Source organism: Penaeus vannamei, chromosome 3 (genome assembly GCF_042767895.1).
Source record: "Penaeus vannamei isolate JL-2024 chromosome 3, ASM4276789v1, whole genome shotgun sequence".
NCBI lineage: Eukaryota > Metazoa > Arthropoda > Malacostraca > Decapoda > Penaeidae > Penaeus > Penaeus vannamei.
The window spans coordinates 29085450-29101487 of NC_091551.1; the positions used below are offsets into that span (position 1 = coordinate 29085450).

Below are 16038 nucleotides of genomic sequence, written 5' to 3' on the forward strand. Positions count from 1 at the left end.
AGTTGTTGTGCCTTTCATTTAACTAAGTATTCAGAAGAGGACCAGATTTAATACCATTAATAAGGCATCACTTATTAAATTGATCTGCAAGTGGTAGTGGGCCTAACTCATTTCACAGGAATTATTTTTAAAAATCTAACTAGGGTTTTTAATGTCTTTATTTTTTTAATATTATTTTTTCTTTGTCTCTAAATGGTTCAATTATGAATGATTACCTTCAATAAGATCACTCCAGCCATTATTCTGAATGTTGCTATTCTCTCCATATGTCTGCCTTTTCTATCTATCTGTGTATCTATTTAATGATCTATGTGCTATCAGTATGTTTGTCACTCTGTTTACCTCTCTATCTTCATTTTTACATCTCTTTGATATATCTAACCTGTGTCTATTTATTTATCAGTGTCTGTTTGAATTGTTTCGACAACTATATCTTGCGCATTAGCACAGGGCGAATCCTACTTTTATGTTGTGTTGCATTGAAAACTCACCACTTTATATAGAATTTCAAGATCAGCTTACAATTTTAGTTGTTGTTTTATCATATTCATATATAAGAGTTGGTTTACAGCCATAGACATTCATTTCATTATTCATACATATTTCCTGTTCAGTGATTTGTGAAAGTTGAATTTGTTGTGTTATAAACTATTGATTGTTGCAATATTCTTCATGTAAAAGAAACAGCTAGGGCTCTTTGGCAACTCCATACTGATTGATGAAAAAATACAAAGAAGTCACATTGAAAGCAACTACAAGTTTTGTTTTTATTGCATCTGAAATATCGATTAAAAAATAACTTGGTTGGATGGCAGTTTGATTAATTTACGAAATTGCTATATGATATTTCCTTGACAATTATTTATTGGCCTTAACAGTGATGAGCCTTTCCACTGTGTCCATGGCAACCTATTGATTTCTTCAGCAGTTTGCCAATTTGTCAGTTATTTGTTACTAAGATGAATGTCTTGCTTTTGTACACACGCACATGCATACCCACACCCACAAAGAGAAAAACATTACTATAACTCTGTAATGTTCATGACATCTTTAAACTAATACTGACTCTATAATTTTGCAGAGGCAAGCAGGGAAAGCCAGTGTATGTCAGGGATGCCCAGGGCAGGAGCTCTGCTTGTCTGAAGGTTTGAACAAAGTCAATAAAGTTGGTTTTGTATGAAACATGGTCAAGTATCTTTAGTTTATATATGTGATATAGTATTCTGATATTCTCTGGGTTTTAGTATGTTTCTGGTGCATTGATTTTTTTATGTAGGTGAAAGTGTGTTGTACTATTAATTATTATTAAAGATTCTCTCCTTATTACAGCTAGTCAGGTTGATCCAGACCAACAGTTAATTGATACCAGGCTAAAAGCAATAAAACACAAAATATTGGTTATGTCTGGGAAAGGTGGTGTAGGTATGAATGATGTTTATAGCTTGGTCTTTATTGTTTTTTTTTTTTTTTTTTTTTTTTTCTAAGATAATTTAATATTGAAGCCTTGCACAAATTTTAGAACCTGATCTATGCTCAATTACTATAGCGATTAAGCTGACTTCTAAATTCTCATCATTGTACTTTTTCCCCTTCCAGGAAAATCAAGCATAGCTGTTATGTTGGCACAGATCCTAGCACACGATGGCAGAAAGGTAGGGCTTCTTGATGTGGACATATGCGGGCCAAGTGTTCCTTCCCTCTTGAAGATCGAAGCCCAACCAGTGATGGACTCACAATGGGGATGGAAACCTATTGTGTATGTTGAGTAGTATGTTATCTGTTACCTGTAGTACTGTTTTTATTAAGTAATTATCAGTGAATTAGCTACTTGATTTTTTTTCTCACATTTTTTTTGATAAGTGTTGATAGGTATTATGCACTCATATTACATTACATTTTATGATATCTATGTTATGTTTCTGGCTAACCAGAAGGGAAGTTAGGTAGAAGTATTTATGAAGTATGGATGTGCATGTATTTAAGTAGACTCCACACATCTTTCCATATGAAATTTTAGCTTTTTTAAAAATCAGTGCCTATTGGTGGAAAGTATAATTTTTAAAAATCTAGCTTAGCCAGTGCTCTATGGATGACAAGGCCCCATCTTGTTCAGGATAACCATGGCAGCATTATTTACAGTCTATATATTCAAGTTAGAGGAATGTGGTTCGACAGCTATGGTAATGAAGATACAAAAGGTTGGGGGTACAGGCTGCCTGAAGAAGATACTGTGATTATATGATAAAATAAATGTCTTTATTGAAACTTTTCTCATGGATTTTATCATGAAATGCTGACTTTATCATACTTAGGGTGTTTATGTAAATTGTTTGTTCTGACGACATCTAAACAAATGTATTTATGTTCCCTTTTCTAATTAAAGATAATGTGAAATTATGGAAAAGATTTTGTACTCTGTAGGCTGAGAATAAGCAATGAGCCTGGTAGACCTTTTTTTTTTTTTTTTTTTTTTTTTTTTTTTTTTTTTCTTCTTCTTCTTCTTCTAATAATAAGTGTTTGTGAATACTTAACATCTTTTCATCAAACCTCCATTATTTTAATGCATGCAGATTTAGCTTGATCTTGTGTAGATATCACATGCTTGACACCCTATGCAGGTCTCCTCAAGGCAACATTAAGACCCTCTCAGTAGGATCGCTCCTGAGCTCAGGATCTCAGGCAGTGGTGTGGAGAGGACCTCGCAAAACAGCATTAATCAGGCGTATGATTAAGGTGTGTGTTCGTTCAAAATTTCTGTATCAAGTGCGAACAAAGGTAAAAGAAGGACTTTTATGGAAACTGAGAAATAAAGATATGGAGAGTTTTTGATTATTAGCTTCATTCAGAATCGTTAATTTTGCTTTGGAGACCCGTTGCATAGAGTTTTAATTCCTTTAGGTCAATGGTTCTTAACCTTTTTAAAGTCATGGACCCCATTAAGAATCTGATAAAAGCTGTGGACACCCTTCTTTAGAAATGTTCACGTAAATAAAAACTTTACCTTCAATTTGTGTAATGTATTTTATTTATTAAGATTTGATTGTCATACATACCTGAGGTATACAAAGTAATATTATACTGTAGAATATACAATCTAAGAAACACTCTTTTTTATGCAAAAATGAATGTTTATTATATGATCCTCACAGACACCTTATAACTTATCCAGGGACTCCAGGTTAAGAAACCATGCTAAGTTTAGATGTGTTGAATATGTTTCCTATATGGCATAATGGAGCCTTTTTTGCCCTCACTTTAGTTTTATGCATGAATTTTCTTGTTTAGTATTCTTTTTTATTTTGATATTTCTTGTCATGTCCTTGGAAATACTCAGTGGCATAGAGTAGCTAGATAAATTAGTAATGTCTTGATGCTTTGTTTAGGGGATTCTGTAATGAGTTATGTGAATACCATTATCTTTATTGGCATTTGTCAGTCTTATCCCTCTTAACCTTATTATGTATAGCATTTTCCATTTAGTCTACCTGTTTGTGATATTTAGCATGATTACTTTATTAGGAATCGTGGAGATATCCATTCTGCATTCTCTATAGAAAGGAGACTGAACTTTAGATTGTAATGTAAATACTCCCCTTTTAAAATGTGTGACAGATAAGCTCATAGCTATAATAGCATTTTTTCAGAACACTTTGTAAACATAATGTATTTTAACTTCCCTTTGTAGATTCCTTTCAGTATGTTTACCTGTGATTGGAGAAAGAAAGAAAAAACTAATCACATTGCTAAAAATCCATATTTTACAGTTTCTATTGGAGCTCCTGGTTGATTGAGAGAATAGAAACAGAATATGCCTCCAGAAGTCTCCTTTCATCCAACAGGATACTCTGTGGGGACGGCTAGATGACCTGGTGATTGACACTCCCCCCGGCACCAGCGACGAACACCTGACTATCATCAAGCTGTTGGCCAGCACAAAGCCTGATGGGGCTGTTATCATTACAGCACCACAAAAGATGTCAGCAGGTATGTGTGTGGTTCTTATTTATCAGAGTCTGGAATGAAGTGGCATGGGGGAGATTGTAGAGGTCTCTCCATTCGTGATAGATGATTAACAGTATCGTCTAGGAGCAGGGGAACTAGGAGTGAGGGGTTTTATGTATTGGCTTGATCAAACAGGGAGTGATATTCTAAATATGTCAATAAATTCAAGTAGAAAGTTGAATTGGAAATATATGCATGTAGTACTTTCAACATCCTTTTTCTCAGAAAGATTTATACCAAATTTTTTTCCTGTTTCAGGTGTGGTGAGCAGAGAGATTCGATTCTGCCAGAAAATGGGATTACCAATCTTAGGCATTATAGAAAATCTCTCTGGATTTTGCTGCCCCTGTTGCTCTGTGAGTTTTAGAATAAACATTAATATCCCTTTACTTCTTCCATTTCCTTGCTATAGCTGCTGCTGCTGTTTTTCCTTCTCCTTCTTCTCCTCCTCCTATTTCTCCTACTCTTCCTATTTCTCCTCTTACTCTTATTTTTCATCCTCTTCCTCTCTTATTTCTCCTCCTCCTCCTATTTCTACTCTTATTCTTATTTCTCCTCCTCCCCCTTCTTTTCCTACTTCCATGTCTCCTCCTCCTCCTCCTCTTCCTCGTATTCCTCTTTATTCTTATGATCCTTCACATCTTCTAATCCTCTTCCTACTCACATCTTGTTTCAAATTTCTCTTCCTTCTTCTCATTACTGGTAAAGCTGATGTTACAACAACAACTAAATAAGGATTAAACATGAGAAAAGTGACTATACATTATCTCCATATCCTTAGCACCTCTCATATTTCTTTCTTATTTTCTTTCTTTTAGGAAGTGAGCCAGGTATTTTCATCAGGTGCTGGAAAATACCTTGCAGAAAAATACAGCATACCCTTCCTAGGCTCTCTGCCTATTGACCCTAGCATGTCATCAGTACAGCAAAGGGGATTGTCCATGAAAGAGGAACACCCTCACTCCGGTGTCTCAGAGGCCATGAGCCACATTAAAAGGAGGGTTATAGAGGCTGTAGAAAACTAGAGAATGAGATGCAGGATTTTTTTTTTCTTTTTTTTCTTAGGAACTAAGAGGTATGCTGTATACATACTTGCAAAACAGAAATTTGTATATATATTTTTAAAATACAGAAGGTAAATGTATATTGATATATAATATAATATATATTTCCTAAATACGGAAAATAACCTCAGAGTAGGTAAGAGATGGGGACCTTCCAAGTGAGCCCTGTCCTCTATTTTGAAGTGTATTTGAATAAGAAAAGTGTGATGTATTGTGAAAAATATATTTTGTTACTGTTATTTGTACTGTATAAAAGACTATCAACAAAACTTGTATCTTTATCAACAACATCTCTGATATGCATTTCTTTTTTTTTTTGGTATATGTGTGTGGATGTGTGTGCGTGTGCATGTGCATGTGCATGTGCATGTGCGCATATATATGTAAATATATATGTAAATATATATATATATATATATATATATATATATATATATATATATATATATATATATATATATATATATATATATATATATATATATGCTCTACATAATAAGAACAATAATTATAATTATGATAATATTAGTAATAATGATAATAACAGTAATAATAAAATGAGGTTGATAATGATATCGATCATAATACAAATTATAATAACAATGATCCCCACTCTACCCATTTGACTACCTTACTACCTCTAATAATGTTCAACATATGACATCACCCTAATCATTAACTCATTCCTAAACCTTTTCACCACTAAACTATGATATCTGGCACATTTATTTGTTTTAACCATTAAAAATAATGATAATGAAACTATGATAATCTGATGATACTAATGGTCACAGCAATATGCAGATGCTTTTTTTTATAACCGAGTCGTAACAGAAATATTTATTGTAAAAACAACCAAGTCATTTGAACTTGTCACAATGAAGGTAAATTTAATAAACGAATATAATGAAATAATAATGATAATCCCCCCACCCCCCAAATTCTTTCCTCGTTGTGAGGGATGGTGTTTAAGAGGGAGAGACCGAGCCAAGGTTGGGGATCACATACCTTGGGCCTCAGCCCTCATCTCAGCTAAAATTTCATAGTCTTTTCTCCTCCCTCTTTCCTTTTCCTTCTCTTCTTCATCCCATTCTTTTATCCACTTCCTAAAGTGTGAGAGCCTTGCTAAAAGGACGAAAGGCTCGTTTTGTGTCAATCCTGAACAGCCTGGGTATTCCGTTTGCCCTTCCCTCTTTACCCTTCTCACTACCATACTATCCTATAACGCTCTCAAACCATTGACATCCAACACATTTTATCGTAATCTTTAACTCTACTTTGCTCTTTCTGACGCAATACTTTACCATAGTGCTATATGTCTAGCACATTTATTTTTCAAACATAATTTTTTCACTACCATACCACCAAACAACACTATACAACCTTTGACGTGTAACGCATTTTGTCCTAATAGCCAATACATTTTATTTACTTCGCCCATTATCCATTCTGGAAATCCCCCAAACATCGGCTTATAAACCGAAGAAAGTTATTGATAACCGTATTGATATGATAATAATACCAATAATAGTAATGCTAAATAATATAAAAGTGAGGGTAATTAATGTTATGATAGTGTTTTGATCTTATGACATTTCATGTAATATGAATGATGATGATGATGATGAAAACAACAACAATAATAATGATATTAAAATGATAATAATAATATTTATTATCATGATATCAATGATAATAATTATAATGATAATAATGATAAGGATAAAAACATTGATAACAGGAGGAGGAGGAGGAGGAGGAGGAGGTGGATAAAAATGCCAGAGATAAGAAGTAGGGAAAGAGGCGGAGGAGGGGAAGCATGACATGGGAAATAGGAAGGCTGAAACAAACGAAAACAAGAAAATAACAGAAAAACACCCAGAGAGCACCTGGAAACATAAGGGAAACAAACAAACAATAAATGAAAACGCTTTCTTGTTTCCCACCCTCCACATCTTTAGGCATTTTTTCCGGTGCCAAGAGGTGTAGTACTACAGATTCCCATGACCCCTATTTATGGGGGCGGAGTCATATATAAGCAACTGCACCTGGCTGATGAGCGCGCGGAGCACCTCTGCTCGTTTTAAAACAGGAAGAAAATGGGAAGTTCAAAGTTGATGCTGTACTGTATGGTGCAATATTAGTAACTTTGATGATGTTAATGAGGATATTATTACACTAAGTACTAGTTTGAAAGTATTTACGCGCGCGCGCGTGTGTATATATGTGTATATATGTGTATATATGTGTGCATATATGCATATATATTATATATATACATACAGAAATGTATATATACATACATACCTATATATACAGTATACACACATATATATTTAAACATATGTATACACACTTGCATATATATATATATATATATATATATATATATATATATATATATATATATATATATATATATATATATATATATATATATATATATATATATATACATATACATATTTATGCATTTATGTATGTATATGTATATATACATATATGCAAAAATATAGTAAAAATATACACTACTACCATATATAATAATATAGAGTTTAAGGTTTATATGCTTTCGTATTAATTAATAGGGCTACGGCTAAGAAGAGCGAGGTTCAGATTTATCTTTCGTATGTGTACATTTTTATGCGATATGTCATATAAGGCTTGTTACTGTTTTTTTTTTTTTATATATATCATTTATGCTTTAATCTTGGGCAATATTCTGGCCTCCAAAAGTGTTCCATGACGAATAATATACGGGGAAGTATCTCGTTTTATTTACAGAATGTGTTCGAATGGTCAAAAGAATATTATGAAAATTTATATTAGGTTTTACATACTCATTTTACTTAATATGTATATATAATTGAATATGCTGCCGTAAACTTATATATCCTTCTGAATGTAGTTGATATCAATCAATAAATAGTGTCATTTTCAAAATATTTAAAGAAGTGTGACCTTCGAAACCATTGTCGATGGACGAATAAAGAAGTATGATGGGAGGCGCTTAGGGCCCGCGCATTTTCAACTGATTTCAATAGTTTTCCATCGTTTGATTTGTAATTTGATGTTGATAACTAACAACTTGTATTTATTATTATTTCGTAATGTTACATCAGTAAACCAGTGATTTGTTAATTGATACAATTCAAAAACAAAATCAGATTCGTCAACTCGAGTACAATTCATAGGAATGGGGGTGGAGCCGAATCTGTGGACAGCGTAGAAGCATCGGCAACGTTGCTGTCGCGATCGGCCCGGAGACTGTCGCAAATGAAAAAAACGACACCCTCTAGTGTAGTTAGACAGTTTCTTGGCACCGGAAAAAGGCCTTTTATCACCTTTTCTCTCTAACAACTCCTCTCCCCGTATGCATGGATACCCTTCTCTCCCATTCCCCCTCTCCTCACCTCCGATCTCTCCCACTTTCTGTCCATTCCATTCCTCCATGGCTTATACCTAAACCCCTGTATTTGCTCTTCAGTTTCCGTGACCCACCAAAATCAGATATTCCCCCCTCTACCCTTCTCACTCATTTCCTTGACCATGTCTCCATTCATTCCTCCAGCAATCACGTTTACACTGATGGTTCCAAATCCATCTCAGGAACTGGATTCGCAGTAACATTCCCAAATCGCACTTTCAAATACACCCTCCCTCCTGAATCTGGTGTCCTTACTACAGAACTATATGCACTCCTTTTTGCCTTAAGACGCATATACTCATCCCCCTCTTCCGCTTTTACTATTTTACTGACTCTTTAACCCTCATAAAGTCTATGCACTCGACCAATCCCTGTATAATCCCTGTATATAGTCTGTAAGATCCAGAACTGGTTGTTCTATCTATCCACGCGTCACAAATCTGTCAGATTTTGCTGGGTACCCAGCCATATTGGAATCCCTAGCAATGAACAGGCAGATACTCTTGCACGCTATGCCGCAATGTCCACATCACCTCAACTACGCTTCTCACATATTCCAGTTACGGATTATTACCCCCACTTTAAGACCTTGTATACCCGATGGCAATCTTTTTGGTCAAGACTCCACAGCAATAAATTACATACCGTAAAACCATCAATCTCCTCTTGGTCAGCTCCATTTCACAAAAACAGACGTTGGGAGACGGCCCTCGCACGCTTACGTATTGGCCACACTCGCCTGACACACGCCTATCTAATGTCACGCTCAGACCTGCCCTTATGTCCTCTTATGTAACGTCCCTCTTTCAGTTCCACACATTCTCTTGTCCTGTCCACGCTTTAATACAGCACGTACCTCTGCTTTTCCACACCTATCCTCCCTTCACCGACCTCCCAACATATCAGACATCCTTACAGAATCCCACAGCTTCTGCCTTGACAACCTGTTCTCCTTCCTCAGACGCATAAATATCCTTAACTTGATCTAACTCCCTTACCTAAACCACCATAACCTTTTCCCTCATCTTCAACCTTTCAACACTACTCAAGATAGTTGACACATAGCAGCTATCACCTGACATCCCCCTTTACTATACCTTCCTATAATGCTATATGACCTTAGATGTCTAGCACATTTATTTTAACCATTAACCATTAACCATCTTTTCTCTCTCCTCCCTCCTTCTCATCTTTATGCTAATCAATTCTCCTCTTCCTATATCCTCTCTTCCCCTTTTCTCCCCTCTTTCGTTTCCCCTTCCTCTCTTTCACTTTCACTTTCCCTCTCCTCCTAACCATCTTCCTCCCTTATTTCCGATCACTCCTCTCCCATTCGGAGGAGGAGGTAGAGGTAAAGGTGGAGATGAAATGGTGGAAGAAAATGAAGAGTAAGATGAAGGATAGGAAGAGGACGGGGAAAAAGGAGGAGGTGGATGAAGAGAATGAAGAAGAGGAGGTGGTGGAGGAGGAGAGAGAAAAAAAATGGAAGGCGACGACGATGAGGAGCGAAGGTGAAGGGAGAGGAGGAAAAGAGGATGGAGGAAGAGGTTATAAAATTGGAAGAAAATGAGCCAAAAAGAAAAAATGGTTACATGGGAGAAAAAAGAGAGGATGAGGAGGGAAACAGTGAAACCAGAGAAAGAAAGGGGATGAGGATAATGCTAAAAGCACAAGGAAAGTTGCGGAGATTGCTTTAACACGTTTCATAGAGAAGAAAATAATGCAATGAAGGGAGGAAAAAAGAGATATGCCTTCCTCGCTGTTTTTTTTCTCGAAAAAACAAATAAGCGATAAATTAGATACCTTCAAATCTCCACTTTTTACTAACAAATGAAACTTTACATATATTGACATGATTTAAAAAAAAATCTAACTACACTGAACGATTTTCATAACATATATCCTCATGTATTGATGACCTTACGTTAAAACTATCACGTACTCGTTTTCAGTGAAGTTAAATATGATTTAAAAATTACTCATAATAGCATACTGCAGTAATAATAGTAATAGCAATAATTAAGATAATAATAACAATAACATAATAATGATAATATAAATGATAATGATAATAATAATAATAGTAATAACAATGAAAATAATGATAATGATAATACAGGAACTTGTCTGGTTAGGCGTTCGGGGGTGACAGTGAATGAACCTTGTACTTGGGATTCTACTCGATATACATCTGGGACAAGTTTGTGTGTTTCATGTGGGTTGAAGGATACCCGGTCCCTGTTGGGAAGATTGGGTCTTGCTCTCTCTTTTTCCGATTGCTTTCTCTGTATCATCATTTGTTTTCCTCTCTTTCTCTCTATCTATCCATTTATCTATCTCCTCTTTCCTCTTTTTCTTCTTCCTCCCGTCCTCCCTCCATCTTTCCCTCAGTCCCTTCCTCCTCCTTGCCTCCAAGACTTCCTTCCCTCCCATCCTCCCTCCCTCTTTTTTTCCTTCCTTCTTCACTCCCACCCTCCCTTCCCTCCTTTCGTTTTCTCCCATCCTTTCTCCCTCCACTCCTACCCTCCTTCCCACCCGCATTTCCTCCCTCCCTCTCCCTCCCACCCTTCCTTTCCTCCCTCCCTCTCTCCTTCTCTCTCTCTCTCTCTCCCACTCACACGTGCAACAGGTTTCCCGTTATACACAGGTAGTAGTAGGCCACACCACGGCTCGGGGCAAACAGGGAATGGGGAATCTGCAATCGGGAGAGAGAGAGAGAGAGAGAGAGAGAGAGAGAGAGAGAGAGAGAGAGAGAGAGAGAGAGAGAGAGAGAGAGAGAGAGAGAGAGAGAGAGAGTGTGTGTGTGTGTGTGTGTGTGTGTGTGCGCGCGCGCATACATTCCTCGAACTGTTTCACCTGTGTATAGTATACCTTATCGCGCCCGCCGAAAGGTATACTATATACTGTACACCTGGTTAAGAGGTACGATGTGATCTGACCGTCGGTATACACATCTGCATTTCCGCGTGCATATATATGCGCTCACACACACACACACACACACTTAACATTTCCTTTGTAGGACTTTTCTACACTGCTCCATAATTTGACACGGATAATTTTTTTAGTAACCATTCAAAATTTTTGTTATTAAACAAACATGACACCATAATGAAAGTGCAAATATCTTCCAACTGAAATTTTCTAGGGCAAAAAAACGCCTAGGTTTATATAAAAATATAAATCTGATTTCAACAAAAACATTTTTATAATTGTACTTAAGTTTATTTTCAAACATTTGTCTTCAAAAGCATCCCTTTTGTTTTGTTCCCTTCATACAAATATTGTCAAACGTGCAAATAAAACAACAATAATAATCAAATGCAATTAATTTACACAAAAAACATGAAAACAGCTTGAACATCAGAAAAAAAGATCATCAACAGGAATTACAACAGAATTATTAGATTATTAAATAGAAAAAGGGTTTATCCCTAGCTATATATAATGAACCATTTTGACTCTGAAAAGTAATTTGTAAGAAAATGTTTCACATTATATATATATATATATATATATATATATATATATATATATATATATATATATATATATATATGTGTGTGTGTGTGTGTGTGTGTGTGTGTGTGTGTGTCTGTGTGTGCGTGTGCGTGTGCGTGTGTGCGTGTGTGTGTGTGTGTGTGTGTGTGTGTGTGTGTGTGTGTGTGTGTGTGTGTGTGTGTGTGTGTGTGTGTGTGTGTGTGTGTGTGTGTGTGTGTGTGTGTGTGTGTGTGTGCCATCTTTAAAGAAATTTCACTATTTTACTTTACTCATGCTATCAGTTCTCTGAAATGATGCAAACATCTAGAATGCAAAATGCTGAACGACAAGTGGGACACGGTGCTCTGGAAGACAACCACATTTCTGGCTGGTCCTGATCCTGTCGAGCAGCAAACCTACAAAAGAGAAATAACCATTATCAGAAATGAAAACAGTGAGTGAAATTCTAGATTATTCATGATACAAAAGAGATCAACGAGGAAAAACAAAAAGGAGAGCAGGCCAGAGAAAAAAAGACATTAAGAAGATTAGATATGCTTCTTTATCATTAACATAGAGTTTTCTTAATTTGACAAGAAGCAACCCCATCTACACAAAGCCATCTTCTAAAATTTTGAGTGAATTTCATCCCGCGTTAAAAGTAAAACAAATCAAGGTCTTATTCTACATTGCTATACTCTTACCAACTTACCATAAATGCATAATTACATAGTATAATACATTGAGATTGAGATGTTGTAAAGGAATCAAGGATTCCTTGTCTATTATATATATAGAGTTTAGATCAAGAATTTATTTGATTTAATGTATTAACATGAGAATGATTATTTAATTTCATTTAGTTTGTAATGTTGGCTACAGTGACGTTAGAGTTGCACGAGCGCCCTACAAAAACGCATTGTTGTGAATCCGCGGAGCCCCTCTAGAGAGCCACGTGAGACGTCTTGTGCTGCGTACTTTTAAATTATTCTTGTTTTATGAAGATTTGGGCCAGCCACACTGTAAGTCAACTATTTATACTGTTAATAATGTATTGTTCAGATGTTAGAGCATATGTTAATAACAAAGTTGTGTCTTTTATGTGATATATAACTTGAAATTATGTGATATAAGTAAGTGCCATTCCTATTGTACTCTTATATTTTTACCAAGCTTTATTTCAGTTATTTACCAAAGAATAATGTTTTGTTTCCTTTTCATTTAATGAAAGGGTAGAGGTTGAAGACCGCGACGCGCGTAGATAGAGGAAAATGGACACCGCTATCTTATAGAGCGGGAAAAATAGAAGGGGATAGCGTATAGTTTAAGATGCACCGGCCTTATAGTCACCGCTAAATGACGAAAATATAACGCGCGGCCGCCTTTCAAATTCAAAGTCGATGAGCTTGTTTACCTTGCTAGGAAAAACACGACACTGACCCACGAACGCATTTTTGCGTTCGCGAACTAGTCTGTGTATCATTACGCGCTTGTCAAAACGATATTTGGCTAATTATCTGTGTCTGCTGGTACGCATTTATAACTTTAAAGTCTTTTAGTAATGTTATTATACTTCAATTGCATATTTTTATATTTATCTATACCCTCATATCGAATCCTGCGCATCGAGTGTTTCACACTTTCTTGCGCCAGCCACAGGTTGACAGCTCACCAACCCGCTCATTTCGAGATTGAAAGCCGGTGAGAAATGTTGCGTTTCCAGTGTTGTGTTGATTCTGGTTTTTTTTTAAGACCTTTACAGTGGCATCGAAGAATAATTCGACTTCAGTAACCATCCCAGTTTTATATCTGAGCCCATCAAGAGCTCCAAAGGACGAAAAAGGTGATTAAAATCGAAGCAATCCCAACAGTACAAAGAAACGAAAGTTTCACGTTTCCTGATATAAAGGTATTTGGTTTATTATTTTACGGTGTGAAAGCAGCTCTGTCTTGCCGTACATACCGTGGTGGAGAGGATGTGTCCTGGGGGGTGTTGGGGGGCTTGCCCCCCATCAACCCTCCCCTCGGGCAGTGCCCGAAGGGCACGCTTAGTCACGGCAATTTATATTGATATATTAGGTTGGCTGGTTTATTGGTCAATACGTTTTTGGGGGTTGGAACGTGTGAATTCCCGTAGATTTTTTTGCCGAAATGTGGGTTGGGTTCCCGTGGAGTTTTTGATTTATTTCGCGTCAGTCCGTAAACTTTCAAAGATGGCGGTTACATCCGTAGAGTTTCATTGGCCGATTTTAAGCGCTTTTTGTGCTAGTTTTATGCATTTTTGATCGTTATTCTTCTTATTTAAGCTTGTTTTACCCCATAATTTCCCTGATATACTTCATGCCCTCCCCTGCTAACGGGACTATCAAATCAAGATCGTCGATGAAGAAATGGTACTCGATCTCCTGAACGATTCATTCGCAAAAGAAACAACGCCGAAAATCGATGAAATCATAGAATTTCATGCAGAAAAACATCATTTTTTTCGACTTAGTCTATGCGAGGGTGCGTCGCGGTCTTCAACAATTACCGATTTGTTCTTAATATTTCTATCTCATATTGTATTAATATTATTTGATATTTGTATGATTCATTTACTTTATTTGTGTACAACTTTTTATTTCCAAAACTGTGAAGATTTATTTTCTTACAGCTTTTCACCTCACATCACGTGCACACTCACGCGTACGTGTATGTTGTCATCTTGCAAGTTGGATACACTGCTCATACCTACCAGCTTGTGAACATGACAATAAAGGTTTAACTGACTGCTAGTGTTTTACTGGAGGCAGTACAGATGTCAATTTGAATATAGTATCCCACACATACATTTCTGATTTTATTTTTATTACCTGTCCACTGACTCCAACTGAAAAGACGTAAGATAACAAAAGTTTTAAAATTCAACAACTGTCACTATTTTGCACAAACAATTTTTTTTATTCAGAATTTATGTTTTCAATATCTTCTTTGGTAGGCTTTAAAAAAATCCAAATAAGGTCAAGAGAGCATACAAATGAATAAAATAACATGTACATCCTGTAACTAACAGCATACCCATTCATGAGATATTTATATATCTGTAAAAATATAATTATTGAAAATAAGAAAAGAAACTGAATGTAACATTTCAAACTCCTCACGATTCCTCTTTAGAAGGAGCAAATAACTGAAATGGACACACTAAAGCAATTTTTACAAGATTATCTTCTAGCTGAAGGACCACAAGAACAAGAAATGAATCAGGTACCATGAAGTCAAGGTCAAAGAGTATGGTCTTGACCCCCCCCCCCTCCATTACTGTGTTTGTTTGTGTCAGTCAGAAAATAAAATATATTCTAGATAAAAAAGACAGTTACTTACCATTTGCCTAAACATGTTAAACACCACATTGGTCGGCAATAGCATGTAACACAACCTCCTTCCCCTGCATTTGTTGTGCCACATCGTCGCTGAAGCTTTACATCTGCTTTTACTGCCATGCAGCCAATGCACATATCCTGTTCCTTTAGACAAATATAAATGAACAAATAAATTTATCTGTATGTGTGTATGCATTTATCTGTACTAAATGTATATGCCTGTGCTTACTTTTGTATCTTGTATTTATTTACACAAACTATTTTGTGTGTGTGTGTGTGTGAGAGAGAGAGAGAAAGAGAGTGTCAGGATTTTGTTTTGCCCTGATTTTGGTGGGTTATGGAGGCACAGTTCTGGTTTGAATGTTCATTCTGTAGAGGTCCGGTAGCGTGGCGTGGGCTGTCTCTCGTACTGGTGCAGTTGTGGGCAAAGGGAGCCCAGGGGCGCGCCGAGCTGTAACGCGCGTGTGGGGAGACTCCCCAGGGGAAAGTCTGGTCAGGGCCAAGAGCCCTGGTCAAGTCAGTTCAGTTCAGTTAGATTTGCGAAGACATGATTCGCCCGGGCCTTTCTCTGGAGTGTCCCGGCCTATGTTAACTATTTCTAGTTAACTCAGATGTTTTCTTGGAACTGCATGCTTATCGCGGTGGCTGAATTGCCTTCCAGCTGCCACGGGGTAAGCATGTTACAGACCCTTTTTACCAGCCC

At 36.5% G+C, this 16038-nt stretch overlaps 3 protein-coding genes across 13 annotated transcripts in view; 2 read left to right on the forward strand and 1 right to left on the reverse strand.

Annotated features, from left to right (window-relative positions):
* The window catches only part of LOC113816831 (cytosolic Fe-S cluster assembly factor NUBP2), a 6278-nt gene extending 943 nt beyond the window's left edge, over positions 1 to 5335 (forward strand). For 3 of the 10 annotated variants that reach the window (XM_070144015.1, XM_070144039.1, XM_070144045.1), the window contains exons 2-8: positions 1082 to 1145; positions 1330 to 1422; positions 1597 to 1756; positions 2571 to 2733; positions 3840 to 3984; positions 4261 to 4358; positions 4821 to 5335. In XM_070144015.1, the coding sequence (XP_070000116.1) occupies positions 1082 to 1145; positions 1330 to 1422; positions 1597 to 1756; positions 2571 to 2733; positions 3840 to 3984; positions 4261 to 4358; positions 4821 to 5027 (930 nt within the window). In that variant the 3' untranslated portion in view covers positions 5028 to 5335. The remainder of the gene's footprint in view (positions 1 to 1081; positions 1146 to 1329; positions 1423 to 1596; positions 1757 to 2570; positions 2734 to 3839; positions 3985 to 4260; positions 4359 to 4820) is intronic. The other 7 variants (XM_070144029.1, XM_070144056.1, XM_070144064.1 and 4 more) reach the window with 4 other exon arrangements.
* A 6324-nt stretch (positions 5336 to 11659) lies between these two features.
* Positions 11660 to 16038, reverse strand: part of LOC113816841 (E3 ubiquitin-protein ligase TM129) — a gene marked incomplete in the record, with an annotated part of 31898 nt that continues 27519 nt past the window's right edge. The window contains 3 exon segments of the mRNA XM_070144081.1: positions 11660 to 12389; positions 14826 to 14842; positions 15337 to 15479. Of these exon segments, the coding sequence (XP_070000182.1) occupies positions 12298 to 12389; positions 14826 to 14842; positions 15337 to 15479 (252 nt within the window).
* Positions 12615 to 16038, forward strand: part of LOC113816842 (uncharacterized) — a 33817-nt gene continuing 30393 nt past the window's right edge. The window contains exons 1-2 of one of the 2 annotated variants that reach the window (XR_011399855.1): positions 12615 to 13882; positions 14627 to 14803. The gene's annotated coding sequence lies outside the window, so the exon portion shown is untranslated. Of the gene's footprint in view, positions 13883 to 14626; positions 14804 to 16038 lie in introns of those variants that run through there. The other variant, XM_070144092.1, reaches the window with a different exon arrangement.